The 20,945-nt window shown below is 39.8% G+C and overlaps 1 protein-coding gene across 1 annotated transcript; it reads right to left on the bottom strand.

Annotated features, from left to right (window-relative positions):
- Positions 1–1,429: 1,429 nt before the first annotated feature.
- On the bottom strand, positions 1,430–19,203 carry mmel1 (membrane metallo-endopeptidase-like 1). The gene is made up of 24 exons (XM_005724625.1): positions 19,059–19,203; positions 14,720–14,896; positions 14,302–14,346; positions 13,933–13,992; positions 13,640–13,801; positions 13,459–13,539; positions 12,940–13,035; positions 12,299–12,417; positions 11,276–11,341; positions 10,763–10,897; positions 10,378–10,467; positions 7,945–8,081; positions 7,749–7,842; positions 7,545–7,673; positions 6,872–6,970; positions 6,706–6,789; positions 6,530–6,633; positions 6,224–6,282; positions 5,953–6,072; positions 5,689–5,822; positions 5,497–5,562; positions 5,297–5,392; positions 4,747–4,823; positions 1,430–3,362 (listed from the first exon to the last, which is right to left on the bottom strand). The coding sequence occupies exons 2-24, from the start codon at positions 14,874–14,876 to the stop codon at positions 3,263–3,265; spliced, it is 2,310 nt and encodes a 769-aa protein (XP_005724682.1). The 5' UTR covers positions 14,877–14,896; positions 19,059–19,203; the 3' UTR covers positions 1,430–3,262.
- Positions 19,204–20,945: the final 1,742 nt, after the last annotated feature.

Below are 20,945 nucleotides of genomic sequence, written 5' to 3'. Positions count from 1 at the left end.
CAATTTTAGATCAATTGTGTTAATACAGTATGTCAACATGAAAACATAACTGTAAATTCAGACACGTGAGGTTGTGCTGAAAAGGATGTAAAAATAGTTTTTAAAGGTGAAATGTGGAGGGAACATCAAAAGTGGTTAAAAATGGCCAATTATACCCTGGACCCCAGAGGGTTAAACATTTTTTTAAAGTAACGCAATAGTTACTTTTCAAGTAATTAATTACTTTCAGAATCTTGTAACTCAGTTACTAACTCAGTTATTTTTTTGAAGGAGTAACTAGTAACTCTAATTAATTACTTTTTCAAAGTAACTTGCCCAACACTGGTTATTGTAGGGTCTACCCTACAATATAAAGCGCCTTCAGGCAACTGTTGTTGTGATTTGGTGCTGTATAAATAAAACTTAATTGAATTGAACTATCAGTGTTTTATCTCTCTGGTTCAAAAAACACTGAGAACTGAGGAATATAAAGACATTATCCTCACATCAGGTGACATCAGGTTCAAGCTAAAATAGCTGCACAGTGGCGAGTAGGTATCCTGCTCTGAGCAACTGTCCCGTCTCTTTGTCCCAGCTCTGCTTTCAACTTCTCCAGCAGGACCATTCGTCCCTCCTGCCTGTCCGCCTGCACCCTTTATCTTCTACATGACTGCTCCTGGTGGTCCACTATGGGTTGGCTGTGTTAGTTTCTGGCCTCCGTTGGGAGAAGATTCTGTCACAGCTTATTCAAACTCTAACCCTTCTGTCATTTCATATCATGCTATTACCACCTGCCCTAGGATAACCCCTGCCTTTCCCACCCTTGCAGTTACCAGTTCACTCAACAAAGTTATTTGTATCATTCTCAGCCCATATATATATATATAGTAGACTGCAACTATTGTGATTATAGTTGATTTTGAGCCACATTGCTAGCTGATTTTCAAACATTTTTTTTTACCCCCCAGTTGTGCCTCTTTTTGATTCTTTGGCAGGTTTTGTTTTTTAATTAACTTTTGCCAAACTTGACTTAGAGGTTTGCATCCTAACTTTATATTGTTTAGAAAATTTTGTCAGAAGATTTAAAAAAAAAAATTACTAGTAACTATTTCGTGTTTCAAGGTTTACGGGTTAAGAGACTAACTATTTTGTCCTTTGCTTTTTTTACCCACCTGTGATAAAGTTGGGTCTGGCTTAATTCAAATATAATACATAATGATTTTAGATACAGCCAGGGTTATTAACTGTAGCCAAGTGATTGTTGTTCTCTGGGAAAATCTTTAAGTATATACAGTAGCTGTAATTTCTAGTACACATCCTTGTGATTTATAAACGACAAAGGTGCTGAAAGGTGAATTTTGTTACCATTAGTCAGATGTAACTGTTTCCTCTTTGTTATTAAATGTGAAAATGAATACCTACATGTATATTTTTTTTAAATGCATTTCCCAAAATGTCAAACATTTGTCTTTGAGATGGCAGCACACTGTCATCACTTAGATTCTGGGGAAAAATCTTTCAGTAATATTTCCTCTCCCCCCCTGTTTGAAACAACAGTTTTTGTTGTTTGGAGCACTGAGACTGACCCTCTGAAAGTATAAAGCTTCAATATGCACATTCAATTTAGCAGCCTCTGTTGAGACCTAACAGTCGTGTTCAGTTAACCAAGGCCACCCTAAATGTGACCAGTGACAGCAAACATTCAAAACCGTCTGTGTGTGTGTGTGTGTGTGTTGTTTGTGTTTGAAAGCTCTCTCTAGCACAAAAATGTCGGCTTACGGCAGCCAGTGTCTCCATCCTCTTTGATTCTCCTGTCATTACTTGTTAATAAAGGTAGAAAATAACAGTCCTGGCCCTGGCCATCTTGTTAATGACAAGCCCCATTCTTCAGTGCGAGCTTGTGGATCAGCTACAGCGGTCACCGCGCTCCATCCTTTCATCTCATACGACACTGATCAATGCAAGATCAGAAGAAAACCACTTCATCTGCTGCCTGTCCAAGTGTATCTGAGGGGGTTTTCCCCTCATTTCAGCACAGCATGTAATTGGCTACGCCCCAGAGGCTAAATGTCTGTGTGAGTTTTCACTCATGTCGGAAAGAAAGCGCACAAAACTAAAAACCCAAGCACTATTTTGGGTTAAATGTGAACTTACAGATCTCACACGAGTAACATTATTTTATAAAATGAATGTAGGTTCACGTCATGTTAAGGATTTTGAGCTCAGCTCTTTAACCTCTCGGCTTCAGAAACACATAACAACTGGGGGCTAAACAGATTACAGTCAAAAGTGGGAGTAACCAATAATGCAACTAATATCAATGTCACATCACTCGACCTCCAACAAATCCTGGGGGTTTTTTTTCTCACGATCTAAGGAGCAGGCCACAGCAAAGTGTCATGACATACAGTACATGTATATAGTACATTTCCGTGGTAGAGTATTGAGTAACAATCATTTGCAAAATGTGGCAAAGAAACTTAGAAAACTGCTTAGCCAGCTTTGAAAATGTTAAATATTTATCCATGCCGTAAGTGTAAAAATGCTAAACGCAGCAGCTCCCTCAGAGTGTTAATTTAAGGTTAAAGCTGCAAAGATTTAACAGTCTTAAAGTCTTTAAGCAATTTGTTTTCATGTAACAGTGAATGACCAAACTCTCAGAGTGTGACTAATTCTTTTGTAGCTTTGCATCAGCAAAGCCGTAAGTTCTCATTTATTTCATGCTCTTCAGCCAGAGTCAGATTTGCTCACCATTATTCCTTCTGAAGTGGCACGATGTCTTAAAAACAGTACATCAGATGAAAGGCTACACATTAAATTACAAAAATCCACTTAAGATTTATGAGAAGAATTTGTTCAACAAATGCTCGCTGGGCATTTAAAGTCAACCTCATTAAGCCGTTCAAAAAGTCTCATCTTTTCCATGTAGCCTTTCCATTCATGTGCCCCGATGTGGGACATTAAAAAAATACAAATAAAAACAAAACAAAAGGGAACAACTGACCTCCTCATCCACTGACAATAATTCAAACTTGATAAGATATTCAAGCAAGTTTCTCTTTTACAATCTGCGTGCTTTAAATTTAAGAACCTATGGAGTACTGAGGACGCCAGCTGTTTAAAAAACACCTACGGTACCATATATGCACGTGTCTGCGTCATCACTCGGCCCCAAACATACTGGAATAAGTCATGAGCAGGATATCTCTGTGGGTTTTAAAGTACAACTTATTCTTTTGATTTGACTTGCCCATGCTAAGAAAACCAACAAATCTCAGGAGTTCTACCAGACCCGACACTTCAGCTCAGGGTTCATTGGACTGCCTTTTTGGCACTGAAAGGCTTCTGAGAAAGCTTCAAAATTCTGGAGCGATCCAAGGACCCTGAGGACAAAAGAAAAGCAGAACATCAAGGATAATAAAAGCTAAAGTATGTTGATGGTGTTAGTTCAGTCTCCAAGTACTCATTTGGATCAACAAACTGAGCTACACTGCACCAGTACTTCACGGATATATCCTTTGTCATGACAAGTGGGAGTATCAGGCTTATATTTTCAGTATGGAGAATCTTTAAATTGAATAAAGCAAAGCAGAGCTGTTCAGCTGAGGAGTGCAGCTGCACTCAGACGGGAGGAAAGGTCATAAAAGGTCAGTCATAAAAGCACAACTGTGAATTACAAAGTGCAAATAAGTGATAATTATACTCACAGTACCTCATTTTTTGAGCCACTTCCACACTTACCCGCAAGCTTTAACCATTTAACGCCGAGTGTATCATGTTTAATACATTTTTGAGACTTCTACGTCATCAGTGTGGGCCCATGCTCAAAGCTGATTATGGAAAAACATTATGCTGACACTTGGAGTGGGTGGATGATTTGGTTGTGGTTTTTAACAGCTTAAATGTGTCTGAAAACTTCACGTGGGTATGTGCTGTACTTAAGAAGTCATGAGGGCTCATAACTGTTGGAAAGAATGACGTGCAATAAAAAAAAGCTTTGATCTACCCCTATGTACTGAGAGCATCTGTACGTCTGAGAACATTCATACTATTATGGTAAGGTAAAACTGTACATGCCTTAAGTGAATATACTAAAGTTATTGTGAATTTTAAAAATAGATGAAACTCAAAACACTTTATATATGTATAAGTATTTCATATAGTTTATGAAATTTCCCCTTGTGGGACTAATAAAGATATATCATATCATATAAATACATTAGATTTGTTTGATTTTATATAAAATAGCCCTGCTGAATGAATTTCCAGTGTTGTAAATGTATAAAATTTCCAACAAACATGCTTTAAAAAATGAAGGACTGCTGCTTGTAAAAAGTAGGGTTTTTTTCAGCATAGCTGCACCAACACTTTAATTCAGCAGCATTTATTTTGCATCCAAATCTTTATTTAGTCAGTAAGATTTCTTCATTGGGTCATTATATAAAACAAAACACGTCATATTAATTCTGTTTTATTCAGTTTCATTTTTCCTCTTTCTGCTTTTCAGAGCTACATTATCACGCACTATGTATATATACATATGTGTGTGTGTTTGTGTGTGTGTATTTTTTTCATATATACACATTTACTTCAGTGCTTTCTATAAAGATTTGATCCTAAAGTCCTTTTTCTCAGTGCAGAGAAATGACACTGCACAGATCTCACATTTGAGTGGAGAGGAAGGACTTAAGGGTATGTCTGAGGTTCTGACAAAAATAAAATGTTATTAGTGTACCTCTGAAATTATTCCACACTAAAGCTTCTTACCTGTATTCTAAAGGACTGTGTGAGTCAGTCTTAATGGACTGGCTGGCATACTCAGGCCGATAAGCACCACACCATACCTGGAAAAAAATAATGCATTAGTGCTTCGCTCGATTTTTTGCAGACTTTGATTACTGCACAGGCTTCTCTTTGTATTAAACCAACCAAATATACTTCTGAATACTTTGTGTATTTAAAGTATTAATATCCCACCTAATAAATCAACTCTCAGTTTTTATATGTCCATTTTTTTATCTCTTTATCTCAGTGAGGAGCAGATTTTTTTACAATTATTTGTACTGTTTTATTGTCAGTGACAGCTTTCTGCCTTTGCTTTATATACTGTGGCACCAAGATGCTCTTTACTTTGGCAGCTACTCTGCCACACAGCTGCGTGTGTTGCTCAACAGTGATTTGCTTTGGGATTGCTTCACCCTCTGAACCCCTGAACCTCTCCTTCTGCTGCTCTGTTTACTTCACAGCGCAAAGTATCCACTGAAAGAAATGCTCCTTGTGAGCTTCGGGTTTTAGCTCATGTTCCCCCATTACTTACTTGGGCAAAGTTAAGAAAGAAAAGCTGCTTGTGATCCATGTCTAGACCAGGTAGACGAGGCTCTTCACCCTCCATCTCCACCCACTTAAGATAAGCCTGTAAACACACATCCCCACACAGAAAGTTTATTATAAGCCTTCTGGAGTTTGTCACTGCTGCTGAAATAGTAACATGTGGGTTTTGTGCGTCTAACATCCAACCTGGTATGCTTGACGAACCCCTCCATTGTCTGCAATATTCTCCCCCAAAGTGCTGATTCCACTGATCTGCAATCACACGGACAAAACCATTCACACACAGCAGTGTGAAAACACTCATTGTGGTGCTCGCTTAATAAACGGTATTACAGCCAAGACAAAACATGCTATTTCGTACGTGCTGCAACTGCTTACATTTTGTCCGCCTGCTAGCTTCCAGTTGAAGTTGCCATATTGTTGCACCATGCACTGCGACTGCTCTTTGAAGTGCTCAGCAGAGTAATTACTCCACCAGTTCAGCATATTACCATCTTGGTCAAAATTACGCCCTGCACGGAGACACTCATCATTGTCATTAGCTAGCAATAACAAATTTGAAATAAAAGGTTACTTAAAAACAAACTGCCTTCATCATTTCAGGTTCCTAAAAATATGACTTATCAGTCACCAGCATCTCACCGTTGTCATCAAATCCATGCGTGATCTCATGTCCGATAACCATCCCTATTCCGCCGAAGTTAAGAGCTTGGTGCTGATGCTTGCTAAAGAACGGCGGCTGCAGGATTCCTGCAGGGAACACTGGATGGATACAGGCAAAGAGGGAGTGAAATCACAAGTACTAGCAGTGCTGAACAGGCATGTGATTAGGAGCGAGAGTTACTATAAAAAACATCTTTAATGTGTCAGAGAGGCTGCCGTTGGCCTTGTGTGATTCTTGTAAAGCTCTTACCAATCTGATTTCTGTTGGGTGAGTAGAATGCATTAACCACAGCAGCACCAATGATCCACCTGAGGTGTGACAGGCTTTATTAAGGCACATTTATACTTAATACAGCAGCTGTACAGCTCATGCGCAGAGCTCATTTTGCACCATGAAAAATGAATTTTAACCTTCACTTTTAGTATCCTTTGAGTTATTTTATAAGGACGTGGAGCAGCAGCAGTACATTCAGTGCACCCAGTACATTTTTAGATAGACAGAACTACATCTGTGTTTACTACATCTGAAACAGGACCAGTTGTATCAGTCACTTACAAGTCAGGATCCACAGGCTCTCTGAGCTTCTTCAGACTCTTGTGGGCTTCTGACTTGAGGTTCTCCAGGATGTTCTCAAAGTAGTGTTCTTCACTGAAATTTAGCTAAAAAGAGAAATGTGACACATCAATGATGAGAGAATCTTTAGAAAAACTAGAAACTAGGCTTTTACTTACATGGGCATACTCTTGGTCAAGCTTTTGGTTGCTCTCCTGCAGGATATGATCTGGATAGCCGATATGTTCCTTGATTGCCATGGCCTTGAAGTGATGCAGAGCAATCAGTATGATAATGCCAATCACCCTCTGAGGAAAGCAACAAAAACTTTTATTTATATTATACCTTTTCTCTCGCCTTCTCCTTTGAGGGAGTGTCCATCCAGCTTAACTCCTCCAGTGTTTCTACGTACGCTGCTTGGATCTTGCTGATGAGGTCACTCACCTGTGAACAAATGACAAAGACTGAGAATCTGAGTCCTGTACTAAAGGAGAAACTCAGAAAAAATATGCCAAAAAATATGTTTTGAGTTTACAAATAGGTCTGTCTAGTGTGATAAAAATGTTAAGCATGGCCTAATGGAAAGTCTCATCCTATTTGGCTTCCTAATTTTGTGGCACTGCAGCTCAAAAATACTGCTAAAAAAGTTCAAGCCTAGACCGTAGAGCAAATTATCCATGTCTTTATCTTTTCCTGCATTAATAATTGTAACCTGCACCCCCTTTTTATTTTTCTGTTTAAGTAAAGCTGCATTTAATTAACTCAGCTGACTCAGCATGTATTAAAACCTGCGATAAATTCTAAATAAAGAAGGCAAGTTATCCCCATACTGTCTAATTCTTCCAAAGCATCAGTGCTAATAAATGATATGTACTTTTTTTTTTCCAATTTGGCGTTTGGATAAAAATGCTACAAATACGTAACAACGAAGCAGAATTTGTGTTTCACTTGAATTTAAACTCATTTTCAAACTTCTTTCTGCTGTGTTCGAAGCGGTTTCGGGGCCAAAAGCACTCACCATTCGTTTACTTTCTCCTGCAAAAGTCTCGCGCACGTACAGAGCTCCCACTGCGTTCTCCATGCTGCTTTGGACATAACGCACACATTCTCGCCACCAAGCATCCTCGACAGTGGTCCCATAGAGAGTCTAACCACGCACAAATACAGTTATTTTGTCTTCAAATAAGCTCGCATTAGCATATGTTGTTCTGTTATGTCAAACCTTTCTGTATCGCGCTCTGGCATCTTTAAAGCGGCGGCTCAAGCTGTTAACTCTGTCAATGATGAGTTGCCAGGTGAGGTAGTTCTGCATAGTTCTGCAAAGATTAATAGTTTTTGTTAAGCTGTGTTGCAGTGTATATTTTCAGTTATAATATAATCTTTACAGACTCCTTCTTGGATGACAGTCCAGGATTGACCTGATACTGTGTCTGGAGAGAACATCGTTCATCTTCTCAAGATAGGGAGAGCTATACACGACCACCTCCTCGTCCAACTGGACATCAATGGACACACTCGACAGCACACCTTGAATAAATCGTGTCCAGTTGAAACCCTGCAAGACAAATATATTATATTTTTAACATATTTAGTTTTATTTGTCTGTAGTTATAATTTAATATGGTTACATGTTGTAGGCCTTCCAGCTCTCAGTTAATTTAGAGGGTGAGGGGTCACTCATAGGTAAAAACTTTAAATCTTTAAAGATTTTACATCTCATTGGATTCAACTAAGATGGTTTTCAACACCTCCTTTGTTTAAAATAAGGTTGAACAATGGCTGATAAACAGTATTTCTTAAAGAAACATGTTAATTACTTGTTGATTTTTGCTTTTTGACCAAAGCCATACAAACACTGTGAATTAACTGCATTTATATGGTGCTGTTTACTGAAAGCACACACACACACACACACACACACACACACACACACACACACACACACACACACACACACACACACACAGAAAGAACAGGAACTTTCCTGGGATTCAGTATCTCGCCTAAAGAGACAGGCAGATCAGAAACCACTGACTTTCCAATAAGTCAGTGTGCTCCTTTCTTATGTGAGTATTTGGGGGATGCTTATGAAATGTTCCTTTTTAACTGAATAACAACATTAGTTTTTTCAGCCATTTTTTTGTAACGTTTCTAATTTCAGCTATCAAATATGGCCCCCGTGTCGGTCGGTGTCCAAAATAGCCACCATGCACAACAAGTTAAAGTGGTACCATCAATTACAATGTGCAAGGTGTAAACATTGTACAAGGCGTCATTACTCACAAAAATAACACGGCAGATTTTGAACACTGGCCGCTTGTTGTGCACAGGATCCAAGAGATGTTTCCAAAGGTCTCTTTTTCTGTAAATACTTTCTTTGCAGCTACATAAGTATCACATGTAAGAGTCAAAAGCATTAACTTGAATAATTCTGAAGCAATGCTGTCTTATTAACCAGCAGTCTTGCGCTTGTTAACTGCCATATGGGCTACTTGTTGCAGATTTTTGGAGAAATATTTTGCATTTTGGGAACTTTTTATGCAAAGCTGACCTAACTAGTTGCCGGTTATATCTTCATATTTCCTGTACAGGAAAAGGGTCATCGATCTTCTTCCTAACTCTTAATAATAAAAGGAATGAGGTGATTTTGCAAAATTTAAAACAAGGCATATAAATTGCATTTACATTTCAGAAACTGATGTTTTCTCATAAACAGTACATGGAGTCATGTGAAAAAGAAAGTTTTCACAGGGCTTTTTGCAGTCCTATAAACAGCTAACCACACCCCATGATTCAGTAGCGTGTACAATCGTTTTTAGCAACAATAACCTGAAGTAATATTTTCTGGATTTTATCTGTCTCTCACATAACTGCTGGGAAATTTTGACCCACTTTTCTTTACAACATTGCTTCAGTTTATTGAGGTTTGGAGGTAGTTGTTCATGTGCAAACACATCATTTCATTGGGGTTGAGGTCTGTACTTTGAGTCATTGCAACACTGTGATTTTTTTTCCATGTTCAGTTATTTTGCTGGGGATTTGCTGCTGTGTTTGAGATCGCTGTTCTGTTTCATGGCACAAAGCTTTAGCTTTCAGAAACTTGACACTACAATACTTTGGTGTTCAGTCAGCTCAGTGACCGCAAGGTATCCAGGACCTGTGGCTGCAGAACAAGCCCAAATCATCACCTCTGTGCTGACTGTTCGTATGAGGTGTTTGGCTTTTACCAAATGTGGTGGTTTGATCCCATCTGTCCATTGTTGCATTCTTGAAATTGGCCTTTGTCCATTCTGGACATTGTCTGAGAAGTCTTGTGGTTCGTTCAGATGCTGCTTTGCAAACCCAAGCTGTGCTATCATGCTCTTTTTAGAGAGAAAAAGGTTTTCTCTTGGCAACCCTTCCAAAGTCTTTTTGCTGATCTTACTATCACAGATTTTTAACATTTTACATGCTAACTGAGTCCTGGTAGTTATTATGAGGTCATCCATTTTTAGTGAAGTCCTATTCTGAAGCCTTAAACCGAGCATTTTGGGTGTCGACGTCTTGGTAAATTGGAGAGAAGAAGAGAGGAAGGGAACCTGAGTGGAATCTCACCCTAAAGCACACCCTGCTTTATCCCATTTTTAACTACAATGAGGCCCAAAATATTCAAAAAGTCAGGCTTTATAAAGTAAGGCATTAAAATTGTGAATGTGACCAAAGAGTCATCAGGAAAGGCTTTAGTGAGCTTATACATCATGTGAGCAGTACGATCATTTTCTTATAGACTTCAATGCAATCTGACTTTTTGTAACCAATCAGAGTGACCTGCCTGCACCTCAATAACAAAAATGAAGTGAAATAATTCTTACATTAAAGGCGTATGTGCTCTGCAGTTCACCAAGTGCCATCTTGTTGTAAAGAATGGTGACATCTTGGCGTTCCTCTGCTGGTGATGTAGCCTGTCAGGCAACAGGAAGGAAAAACAAAAAATCTAAACTGATTTGTTTTTTTCTGTTATATAGTCACATTTTGCTATCCTTTCATCAGCAGAGTCTCATTTGTTATGCTCCTAGGAGGCATGAATTTGAAAAAAGGATGGTTAAGAGCTTGGCTGATCTCCTGGTTCCAATATGTATTTGTCTGATTCTCTCATTTACTGGAAGCAGAGAGGAGGTGCTCATTTTTCATCTTGTCATTGTTAATTTTCCTGAACCTCGTTTCACAGTTCCATTTCCTGCTGCAGCTGGCACTCACATTGGCGATGTCTGTCTCCAGCTCCAGCACTTGCATCATTTCCTCCCACACTCGGTCGTCATCTTGAGTCAAATTCCTGTCCTCTCGGGTTATCTTTGCAATGGAAACCATGAAGTGTAGGTAGGCCTCTCGAACCTGTGGTATAGATTAAATAAAATTTTGAATATATTCATTTTATTTTAACAAAAGCTTAGAACGAATATTCCAAGTATTATATGAGTAAAAAACTGCAAAAGTGAAACTCAACAGCACATTTTTTCCCAAACCAAACTGGCTGTTATTCAAGATGAGATCTCACTATGAGCAGTTTTCATTGGACTGCAGGTTCCAATAGATCTTTAGTCAGATACTAGCTTTTAATATTAATCCTTTTCACCTCCACTGAACTGTGATGGAGGCAGATATCTCATGCATTCATTTTTCAAAATCAAATACAAGAGAAGACATCCACAAGATTTCATGAAGATAACAGTATGTTTTTTATCAGGGTTTGAGTGAAATGTTGCGTATCACCTTTTTGTAGTTTCCATCATTGAAGTAATAGTCTCTCGATGGCATCCCAAGCCCGGGCTGGTCAATCTAAACAAAATATAAGAATAAGGACAGCAATTAAACACTTTTTCATACCAATAATCCATAAAATACTTGCAGAGATGTGTTTTTAACAGAATGATAATCAAAAATCCGCATGCTAAACTCAATTATCTGTCTGACTGTCAGATCTGAAGACGTTTCAGAGTTCAAGATATTAAGTCTCTCACTGGGATTGACCAGAGCAGACAGAATTAGAAATGAGTACATCAAAGTGATGGCTCAGGCTGAGTGGTTTGGAAACAAAAGTATGCTGGACAAAAGATGTCAGATATAAAGCTGCCAGGCAGAAGGATAAGAGAATGACCACAAAGAAGATTTGTGGATGTAGTAGGAGATGCAGAGGATTGATGTAACGGAGGAAGATGTTAGAGATAGGGTGATCTGCTGTGGTGACGCCTAGAAAGACCAGCTGAACGAAGAAGAGAGAGGTCTGTCTAATTTATTGGGTACCATTAATTTCATAGCAATCCATGAGCAATGAGCTGTTGAGATGTTTTAATTTTAAGTGAAAGGATGGACTGACTGACAGAACAGTGCTGCCATTCTTCTGAACAATGCTCTCTAATGTCTCTGTAAACACTGAAACACATTAATGGGACACACTGTTGGACTGGGAGACATGTGTCTTCATTACGATGAGTGAGTGATACACTGTCCTTCGGTGCAGAGCACTAAATCCTGCTGAAAACCTACCCCTGTTGAAGTACCATTTGCCAAAAAGTGGCCAGTCAATTCAGAATGTTATTCATCCTTCTTAAGAAAAGAAACCAGACAAATGTCTGAGTACGTGTGATTAGGATTGAGTCAATGAAGGAAGTTGGACAGATTGTTCATTTCATTCGTTTACGGACCCTGTTGACAACAGCAAATGTCAGGTTTATCTGTAGTAGTTGTATAGCAGCTGTCATGTACTAATTGTGCCCAGACAAAATGTTTTCTCACATAGATAATATGGCGCTGAGAGTCCCGGTCGTCCGTCCACACATACATGTCCAGCACAACCTTCTTGTGGAAATGAGCAGTAAGTGTTGCCAGTGTGTCCTCAAAGCTCCAGGCTTCCTCTGCAAAATAAAAAAGAGAAATTTGTACTCAGTTTAAGAACATTTATCTAGCTGTAAGGAGCTATTCAGCATACCTGGCTGCAGAAATCTCTATGCCTCTGCTGCACATTTTCTGGGCTCGCTTTGTAAATTGGTGTGCGCGGATGCAGCTATGCGTGGCTAATTCTGTTTGAGCCACCATCCATGATTACATTTAATTAAAGTGGCAAGAGCCAGGAGCACGAGGAAGAGGGGACTATTTAAAGCATCCTTCACAGTCCTGATTGAGGACTTGCTCTTCTGCCCACGCATCACTCTCCCAAACCCCACACCTGACTGCTCGACTGAAAAGCCTCGACCGGCCTCTTGATCCCACCAACAAAGCTTATACGCAGCTATTCACTGAGAGCAAATATAGCTGCACAGGCTCTGCGTGATGTTTTTGAGAAAGAACAGCACTTGTTTGTGTGCCGGTGTTACATGTGCACACGTGCTTGTTTGTATAGAACAGGCAGGAGGCATTAATCAGAGTGTGATTTGTACCTGTGGTGGTGTTCCAGTCCTCTGACGCCACAGGCCAGTCACCGATACTCTCAATGAGCTTCAGGAGGGGCTGCGAGTCACGCTGCTCTATGAGGCCTGCAGGGAAAAAAGAACAATCTCAGTTGTAGAACATAACAGGAACATTATGGTCTCACTACTAAAAGAAATTGCGCCATGTTGAGTTCAGACCAGCAGCAGGCACCTACACTGCTCTGAGATACAAAGCTATTTATTCACTGACTCAAAAGGCAAGTTTTCTTAAATAAATTTCCCAGTGACTCTAACAGGTTACTCTAGCAAACGATTTTATGCAATTTAGCCAGGCCCAGGTTGCATAGCAGAAATTACTGGTATGCACAGCTGGTAAGTATTAAATATTAAGGTCTTAAAAAGTCTTCAGTTCAAGCTGGGGAACCCTGCTGATACCCCGGCTGTGGAAGGCTGACTGATATAATAAACAGCAAACAGTTTTTTGTCAGTGTATCTTGTGCTCTCTTGCCCCTTTGTAGACAGCCTTACTTTCATTCATGCAGGAGCTGTAAAGGATTTTGGCCTTCTTGATGGCATCTCTGTCCTCTTCACTGACTGTCTCGAGAACACCTGCAACAACCAAACACAAACAAACATTTTCTGTCTGAAAATGTCTCACCGGAATACTGCAGCCCACACTGATCCACACTGAAGATTTCACCCAGCTGACCTTTGAGGACAATCTCCAGCTTGTCTCGCAGAATGTCAAAGACGCTGTGACGGGAACTGGTCTCCGGAATAACATGTCGCTCCAGCCAACCCCCACAGGCATACTGGTAAAAGTTATCACAAGGCTTCACGGACTCATCCATGTTTTGCAAGAGCCGGGCAGCTTTAAGATGTCGGCGAGGAAAGAGAGACGTAAGAACAGTGCGGTGAAAATCTCACAAGGCAACTGAGGGAGGATGATAGTTTCAAAATTGTAAGAGCAGGAGAAAAAAAAAGAAAAAGCAGATTTCTCACCTGCGGTAACACAGTCTGCAGTTGTACACACATTGCTGGGGTTGGAGCGTAACAGCTGGCCTGGAAAAATCAGTGCGAACAATTACGAGAGAACTCTTTGACAAACTGTGCCCCAGCTGAGAGGGAGGATGTTGTTGTGTGAAGTTCAGGCCCAATTTTAAGTAGCCTAGATCTGTAGTCTGTGCGAGAGAGGAAATGCCTGTGTCAGCAGTGACTGTGTTCTTTCACTTTTGTGTGGCTCTGCTGATCAGGCAGTAAAAGGAATTACAGTATTACAGTGTCTTTCAGAGGTGCAGGCTCAAATATGACACATGCCATCCTGCTCATCCCGCAGTGTATTCTGTGTTGAGCTTAGAAGATTACACTTACCCTCACCTGTTGAGCTCCTGGACGCGCTCGGCCTGCTTGATTGTTCTGAGTCGGATGCAAGAAAAACGATCGAAACATCAGACAAACTCTGCAATCATTTATCATGACTTTAATAACTGGGTTGAGTGGGTTGAATGATATTTTTAAACAAAAGGCCATCAGACAGAAGCCAGTTGCATTTTCCAACTTAATGTTTACATTTTTGTGAGTGACATTAAACATTAAACTTTCTACCAAGGATATCTAAAAACATACACACATTATTATTGCATAAAGATGACCATTTTAAAAAATACTTCCAGGATTATTTCATGTGTCAGTTTTGCCTTGATGTTACAAACAAACAGAGTAGGGAGACACATGCCATTACTACTGTAATATCTGGATTTTTCCACGGTGATCGTAGCAGAGCATTTACCTTTCATAGCTGATGTGTAGAGGACTACAAGCCCGGCCAAGGCACAGCTGACTAACAGGAGCAGCACAGACAGACCGATTTCCGCAACAGTCCAGCGACGCTTTCCGGGTTTACTTGATTTCTCCATGATATCCATTTGGCTTTCGGATTTTCCCATATTCCTCCTAACTGCCGGCTCTGTAGGAAAGACACCGTTGGAGTGTGGGATGGTCCAGGCACAGAGCTACCGCCGTGTGTTTTTGCGTGTGTATGTGTGTGTGGGCTGTGCAGTGCAGTGATCCATCGGTAAACTGTGCCAGCTGACCTGCAGTGAGTGAGCTTCAACTGCCGAACACCTACAACAACTTCACTGACATGAGTTTCACTGACAGTGAAACTGTTGGTCTTGATGCACGATGCGATTTATTTTTCTTTTCTAAAGTGACATCAAATGTTTTAGCTCAGGTTTTTTTCTGTTGTCTTTCATTAAGACTTCTGAACCTGTTCAATCCACAAATAAGGTTTTGAGATTTTCTTTACACAGCTTAACAATATATTATAAACTTAATAAAATCCAAGTAGCTGGAGAGGTTAAAGTGCCTTCAATCTTTTTATTTTCTTAGAGGAGGAGGAATGCTGAATTATAAATATGGAGAAATATAAATATGGAGAAATTACTCTGCTGTTAATATTTAAACTGAAAAGGTCACCATGTGGGTAATGAGTCTTCATCATGCAGACGGATGGGGGGAGATGAAAAGTTTTGGTGTGATTTAAGAGACAGTAACTATGAAAAAAAGGTCAAAATTATGTTTCCATTTTGGGTACTTTTACCCCCCCAGTGAAACTGGTGGATATCTTTATCTCTTAAGTCCTTCAGAAAAAAGTCGGCGGCACAGTCCAAAATAGTAGGTGCTTCAGTTTAAGCAACCATGTGCCAAAATGGAGAGGAACCACAGGCATAGGTCAAACATTGTTGCTATAAAAAATGAACAGACAGATACGAGAACTGTGCTCGAGGCATCTTGGCCTTCCAGTAGAGCCAAACGTTTACCTGGACACCTTAGATACACAGGTGTAAATGATTACGTGTCTCAGCTGTCCACTTGTGGGCCCATCACCCTCGACACATTTTAAGGCCAAGTGTGAGGGTCAAAGACTTTTTTGCAGAAGCCGTGTGGATGTGTTGTTGTTGTCTGTAATTTGGATTACACAATGGATTTCTGTAGCTTTAATATGTCAGCGGGAATGTTTGGTTGTTAAATATTTTTCTATAATCCTGATGATTCTACAGAGGTTGGTCTACATGGTTTAATACTTTTACTATATTCAGCATATTTTGTACTGTGTAGAAGATCATTTCACCGGTGCACCCTTATCGCTAAGGTCCATATGTTATTAATCTGGCAAGAAAAGAGTCACTGTGCATCGAATGCGACGCTCAAGCTGAAAACAATTTAACAAACAGTTGAACATTAAACTTGCCTACTCTGTTCATTGTTTTTTTTTAAATGCAAGTATTTGGTCCCACCTTACAGCCCCACACACATGCACACTGAGCCATGCTTTACTTCAAGGGAGCTAATTTCTATGCACAATAATTATGCATTTGTGAGCACAATATTGCAAATGAGCATTTGTGCAATGGACAAAACAACAATCACCCGTGGCTTTCAGCAGCATTGCTTTGCATCTATTCACTCTGCAGCACCTGTTTCTTCCATAACCATTCCCATTGCCCTATCATTAGGCCTGACAGGGACGGGCTGTAAATCAGAGGTTCACACTGCTGTGGCCCATTAGCCCTTCCTGATGAATACTCATGGGCACATATCTGGCTCTATAGTGATGAAGAGCAGGCAGGGGCTTGTTAAAGCTTCACTACCAGCCGCAGACTGTATCAGCATCACACCGCATAGAAACACCCTCTGAGGCTCAATCCTGACAAAGCGTTAAAGACCGACCTCATATTATAGAAAACTGTTCAGGAATAATGTTCAGTCTGTTGTGACGACACAAGATTTACTGCTCACTACAGGGACTTATTTACATATTTCAAATGTTCTCAGACAGTCTCACTGAATATTAAATCCAATGTTCATTTCCAACTAATGCAAAACTGAGTTGGCATAAAGAAATGGACAATAAAGAAGCAAAATTCATTATTCCTTACAGACTCCTTTTCTAATAAGACAAGAAACCTTTAAAACCATCATGTATTATTTTTGACTGGTCATTTTAGGAAAAGCTGGTTAAAAGTTGAACACAAGGATGTCACTTTTAATTTGTACTTCACGCCATTACAGAAACTGAGATATTTCTCAGTGCTGATTTGTTTGAATTAGTGCATTTGAGATTTAAAATTTTATCTTATAGATGAACAACAAGCAGATGAGTGTGCGCAAGCGCATGTGCTTCACATGCACTAAAATTAAATCAGTGTTGATTCACTCAGCATCTGAACCGTGCTCTGCCAAGATGTAGCCTTCTGAAGACACCTGTAATTGGCAAGCGTTTCCTATTATAAATTCGATTTTCTAAATCCTATAACCAGACCCTAGAGGAGGTTCAGGAGTCCAATTCCTTCTCAGACCACTTTCTTTATCATGTGGGAAAAAGTTGTCGTTTATTTTTATGTCCAGTGAAGCCAAAAACATATTGCCTACCTCCGGCTTCCATCTTTATTCCTCAACATGACCAAGCAGATGGTTAGGACAGGCTCTTTGTAGCCTGAGAGACACAACTCGGGATAAAAGAGGACCGAAAACACTCATCATTGTCAGTCCAGCGTATTGATTTATCTTCATTTTACCAACTATAAAGCTGGCAACACTTTTAAGAGACAGCATGGGCACCATGCTTGAGGTTTTCAGATGTTCAGCAGATTGAAAAAAGACATGTTAAACACATGCTTTCAAAGTGAGATGAATCAGCATTGTCACTGACTCAATCACGGGCTTTTAGCAGTGGAGGACAACTTGCGTCAGCTGTAGCTGAGATCCACGGAGTTTTACTTGCATTTTAAAAGAAAGGCAAAAAAACACAGAAGTAAAATGGGTGCTGAAATTTAGGTGGCTGCTGAGTTGGTAACCTTGATAACCTTTACTGAAGTAGGGCTCAAATAGACATAAGCGAGCAAAGGCAAAAATATTAATCAGCCAAGAGAGTAAATATTTCCAACTCTATCATCAAGATCACTGATCGAGATCGTTTCCTTCTCTCGTTGTTGGTTCAAATTACTTTGTTTAGCTGAGTTCAAAGGCTCACATGGCTACCTGGCCGGTAATCATATTGCTACTCATAACACTGTGAGATTACTGTGCTCAATGTAGCATAACGTTAAGCCTTTATAAGCACCATTTAAAGGACTCACAGCTCTGAAACTCCCTAACTGCAGCAGGCTTGTCACATTTTCAATATTCCTGAGTCCATCACAGTCTGTCAGTAAGCTTTTAGCAAGGCAGGGTAACACTGTCTGTCACAGCTGAGATGGCATTTCTATTTCTAGGCTCCGTTGTTTGATCAGTTAAAAGCCATGCTGAAATTACGATATCATATTTGAAGATATTTGGCCAAAGAGGGTAGGAGAATAGACAAGAGCGAAGAGAATAAATGGTATAGCTTATTTAAAATATATTTAAAATGGCAAATTATAAGTGCAAACAACTTCTACAGGCTATTTTGTTAATACTACGCATGCATATAAAAAGATATGGGAGAACCAACAGAGATTAATGTGTTTAAGTTAGTGGTACACTCTGTCAACAGTGAGATGAGCATTTAAGCGAAAACCAATTCATTTGTTGAGTGACATTGCAGATCAAAAGTTAAAATTCTGCTAAACACTTTCAGATTGATTTTAACTCATTTCCAAAGGTATTCACGGCAGCTTTGACATTAAAAGCTAGAAAACAATAAAACCCAAAAGTATCAAATACAATCTAACAGTCAGAGATTCAGGGTCTCCAAAATAAGAGCCTTTCTCTGTAAGTGGGATCAATCTGTGCTAAAGGTCTGATGGAGTCTTTGTTTTAGGCACGTTAATATTATATGCGGCTTTGTTCAGTGACTGGTACTGTTTTGTACAAACAAAACAAGGATTATCAGGTCAGCCAGCAATCTGCACACTTTCATAGGCGTTCATTCTCATTCCCTTATTTTGCCCTAAACTTTGTGACGGTGCCATCTACGTTTTCCCCACAGCAATGTCTTAACAGCTTAGTGTTTTGAATCTGTCCTGGGACCACTCTGCTGCTGACCTGATGCCTGAAGGCTGCAGCTTCACAGGGTAACTTTAACCACTTTCACTTTGGCACTTGACAGCAAACAGGAATGCAATCTAGAGGATCCGGAGGCTTACCTTTGTATATGGATGGCAGAAGTCCCTGAGCCGTTCCCCCACAGTGTGCTAATATCTCAAACACCCCTGCTGAGCATCCACTCAGAGCTGGTGTGTAGAGAAATGAGTCTGTGCTGCGGGTTGAAGGAGACGTTATCCAGTTCAGTGTGCTGCTCAGGGAATGAGTGAGGCAGCCGAGAGGGAGGGAGAATAAAAGAAGGAGAGGATAGAGGGAGGGAGAAAGAGGAGGCAGATGGGAGGTGATAGTACTAGATTGTTTTTGATTGCATGACTGTGATAAGAAAAAAAAAACGCACATCAGGAACAAGTGTGTGTGTTATGAAGAGCTGAGGTGTGTAGCTGAGGGGTCAAAAGGATATTGGTTGTGTTACAGTGAGCATCAATTTCTTTTTCTCACTGTGGAGTGTGCCCAGCTGCTGAGCGGAAAGACCAGAAAAATCTGGAAAGCTCTCAGAGAGATAAGACAAACACGTCTTCAAAGCCCTCTGCTAACAAATAATCCGGCACACACCGTGTGTTTAAACCTATTTTAGCTGTTTTGTTCTCATCCCAGCAGCCACAAACATATGGATCTATACTACTCCAGTCATCATCACTACAAGCACCACTCACCGCTGATCCTCCTGTCACCCCTCTCTCCCCTAGTGTCCAGGAAAACTTAACTCCAGGGAGCTCTTAGATGCCTATGGAGAGCCTGATGGGGATACCTGGCCTGGTATCAAATCTAAATGGCATGGCGCCTGGGCTCATTATCAGCCTGATTAACCACACTAATAAGCTGATAATAAAGAGAAAGTAATGTGTTTGGCTGATGATCATAGACTCCCAGTCAGGTGTTGTTGCTACCCAAGAAATTGACAACAAATTTAAGGGATCTTGATCAAAACTCAAAAATATAAAAAATAAAGAGCACGTGTTGTTGAAAATGCACTCGTGTGTTTATTACTCACATGCAGCATCATTTACATTTAGAAAAAGGAATTGTGGAGAGATGTTTACAAGTGCAAAGCTGCAGTCATTTAGCATGACTGATGGAGTGAAACGCAGCAGGGAGTGGAGATTTGAAACTGAGTTAATAATTTATTCATAGATTTTATTTAGCAGGAGAATGTTTCCTCTCCTATAATGTTTCTGCAAGACTGCAATCAATTTATTTCAGTGTTGATCCTGAATTTGGTCATCAGTCCACTGATTTCACTGATTTCATGTAATTAAGGCTTACAGTGATGGGAAATGGTCAGACTAACTTTAATAACTACTAAAAAGTAGAATAACTTGTTACAATTTTAAAAAAAGAAAACTACACATGGATTTTAAACACAGTTTGAAACACATTCCCAAGACATCATCATTATTATTTATTAATACTTTAATGTCGGCTCTACAGAGAGATATGTCTTATTGCATGGTTCAAGTGTAATTCCTGCAGGGGAGGTGCTGAGATGTATTTCTTACTCACAGAAACAGGAACATGCAATCAGGCATAAAAGTGTTAGGTCATCGCTCTCTGCTTCTGAACTATGAAGTCATCCCACAAGGACCGAGCTAAATACACACAAAAGCAGAGGACTTGCACAGATGCTCATTTAAGTGTTACAAAGAGCTGTGAAATTACTTTTTAGGCAATAAAAATATTGCTGCTTTAAAAGAAAGGACTTCTATTTTTCAACATATACGAGCTTTAATTCGGAGTAGGCAAACAAAAAGCTTTGGTTAATTTGGTTGACCTTTCTTTTTTCTTTTTTTCTTTTTTCTATTTTGCCACAATTCAAACAAGCTGCTCTGCTCGCATCAAGTCTTTACTTTTTTCAACGTACTTTTCACAATTCCACGTATTGCATGTCATATACTGAAGTGCAGAGTTTACCTGCGGTTTTGCAAGAGTCT

The sequence above is a fragment of the Pundamilia nyererei genome, unplaced genomic scaffold (assembly GCF_000239375.1).
Source record: "Pundamilia nyererei isolate P.nyererei 1_Seehausen unplaced genomic scaffold, PunNye1.0 scaffold00012, whole genome shotgun sequence".
NCBI classification, from domain to species: domain Eukaryota; kingdom Metazoa; phylum Chordata; class Actinopteri; order Cichliformes; family Cichlidae; genus Pundamilia; species Pundamilia nyererei.
This window is presented reverse-complemented; position numbering and strand designations above follow the sequence as displayed.

Coding starts and splice junctions, on each gene's coding strand:
- mmel1 (XM_005724625.1), bottom strand. CDS start 14,876: ATGGGAAAATCCGAAAGCCAAATGGATATCATGGAGAAATCAAGTAAA. Junction 11,342..12,298: donor CTCAGCGCCATATTATCTAT/GTGAGAAAACAT, acceptor TATTTTGTTTAG/ATTGACCAGCCCGGGCTTGG. Junction 6,283..6,529: donor GAGCCTGTGGATCCTGACTT/GTAAGTGACTGA, acceptor GTCACACCTCAG/GTGGATCATTGGTGCTGCTG.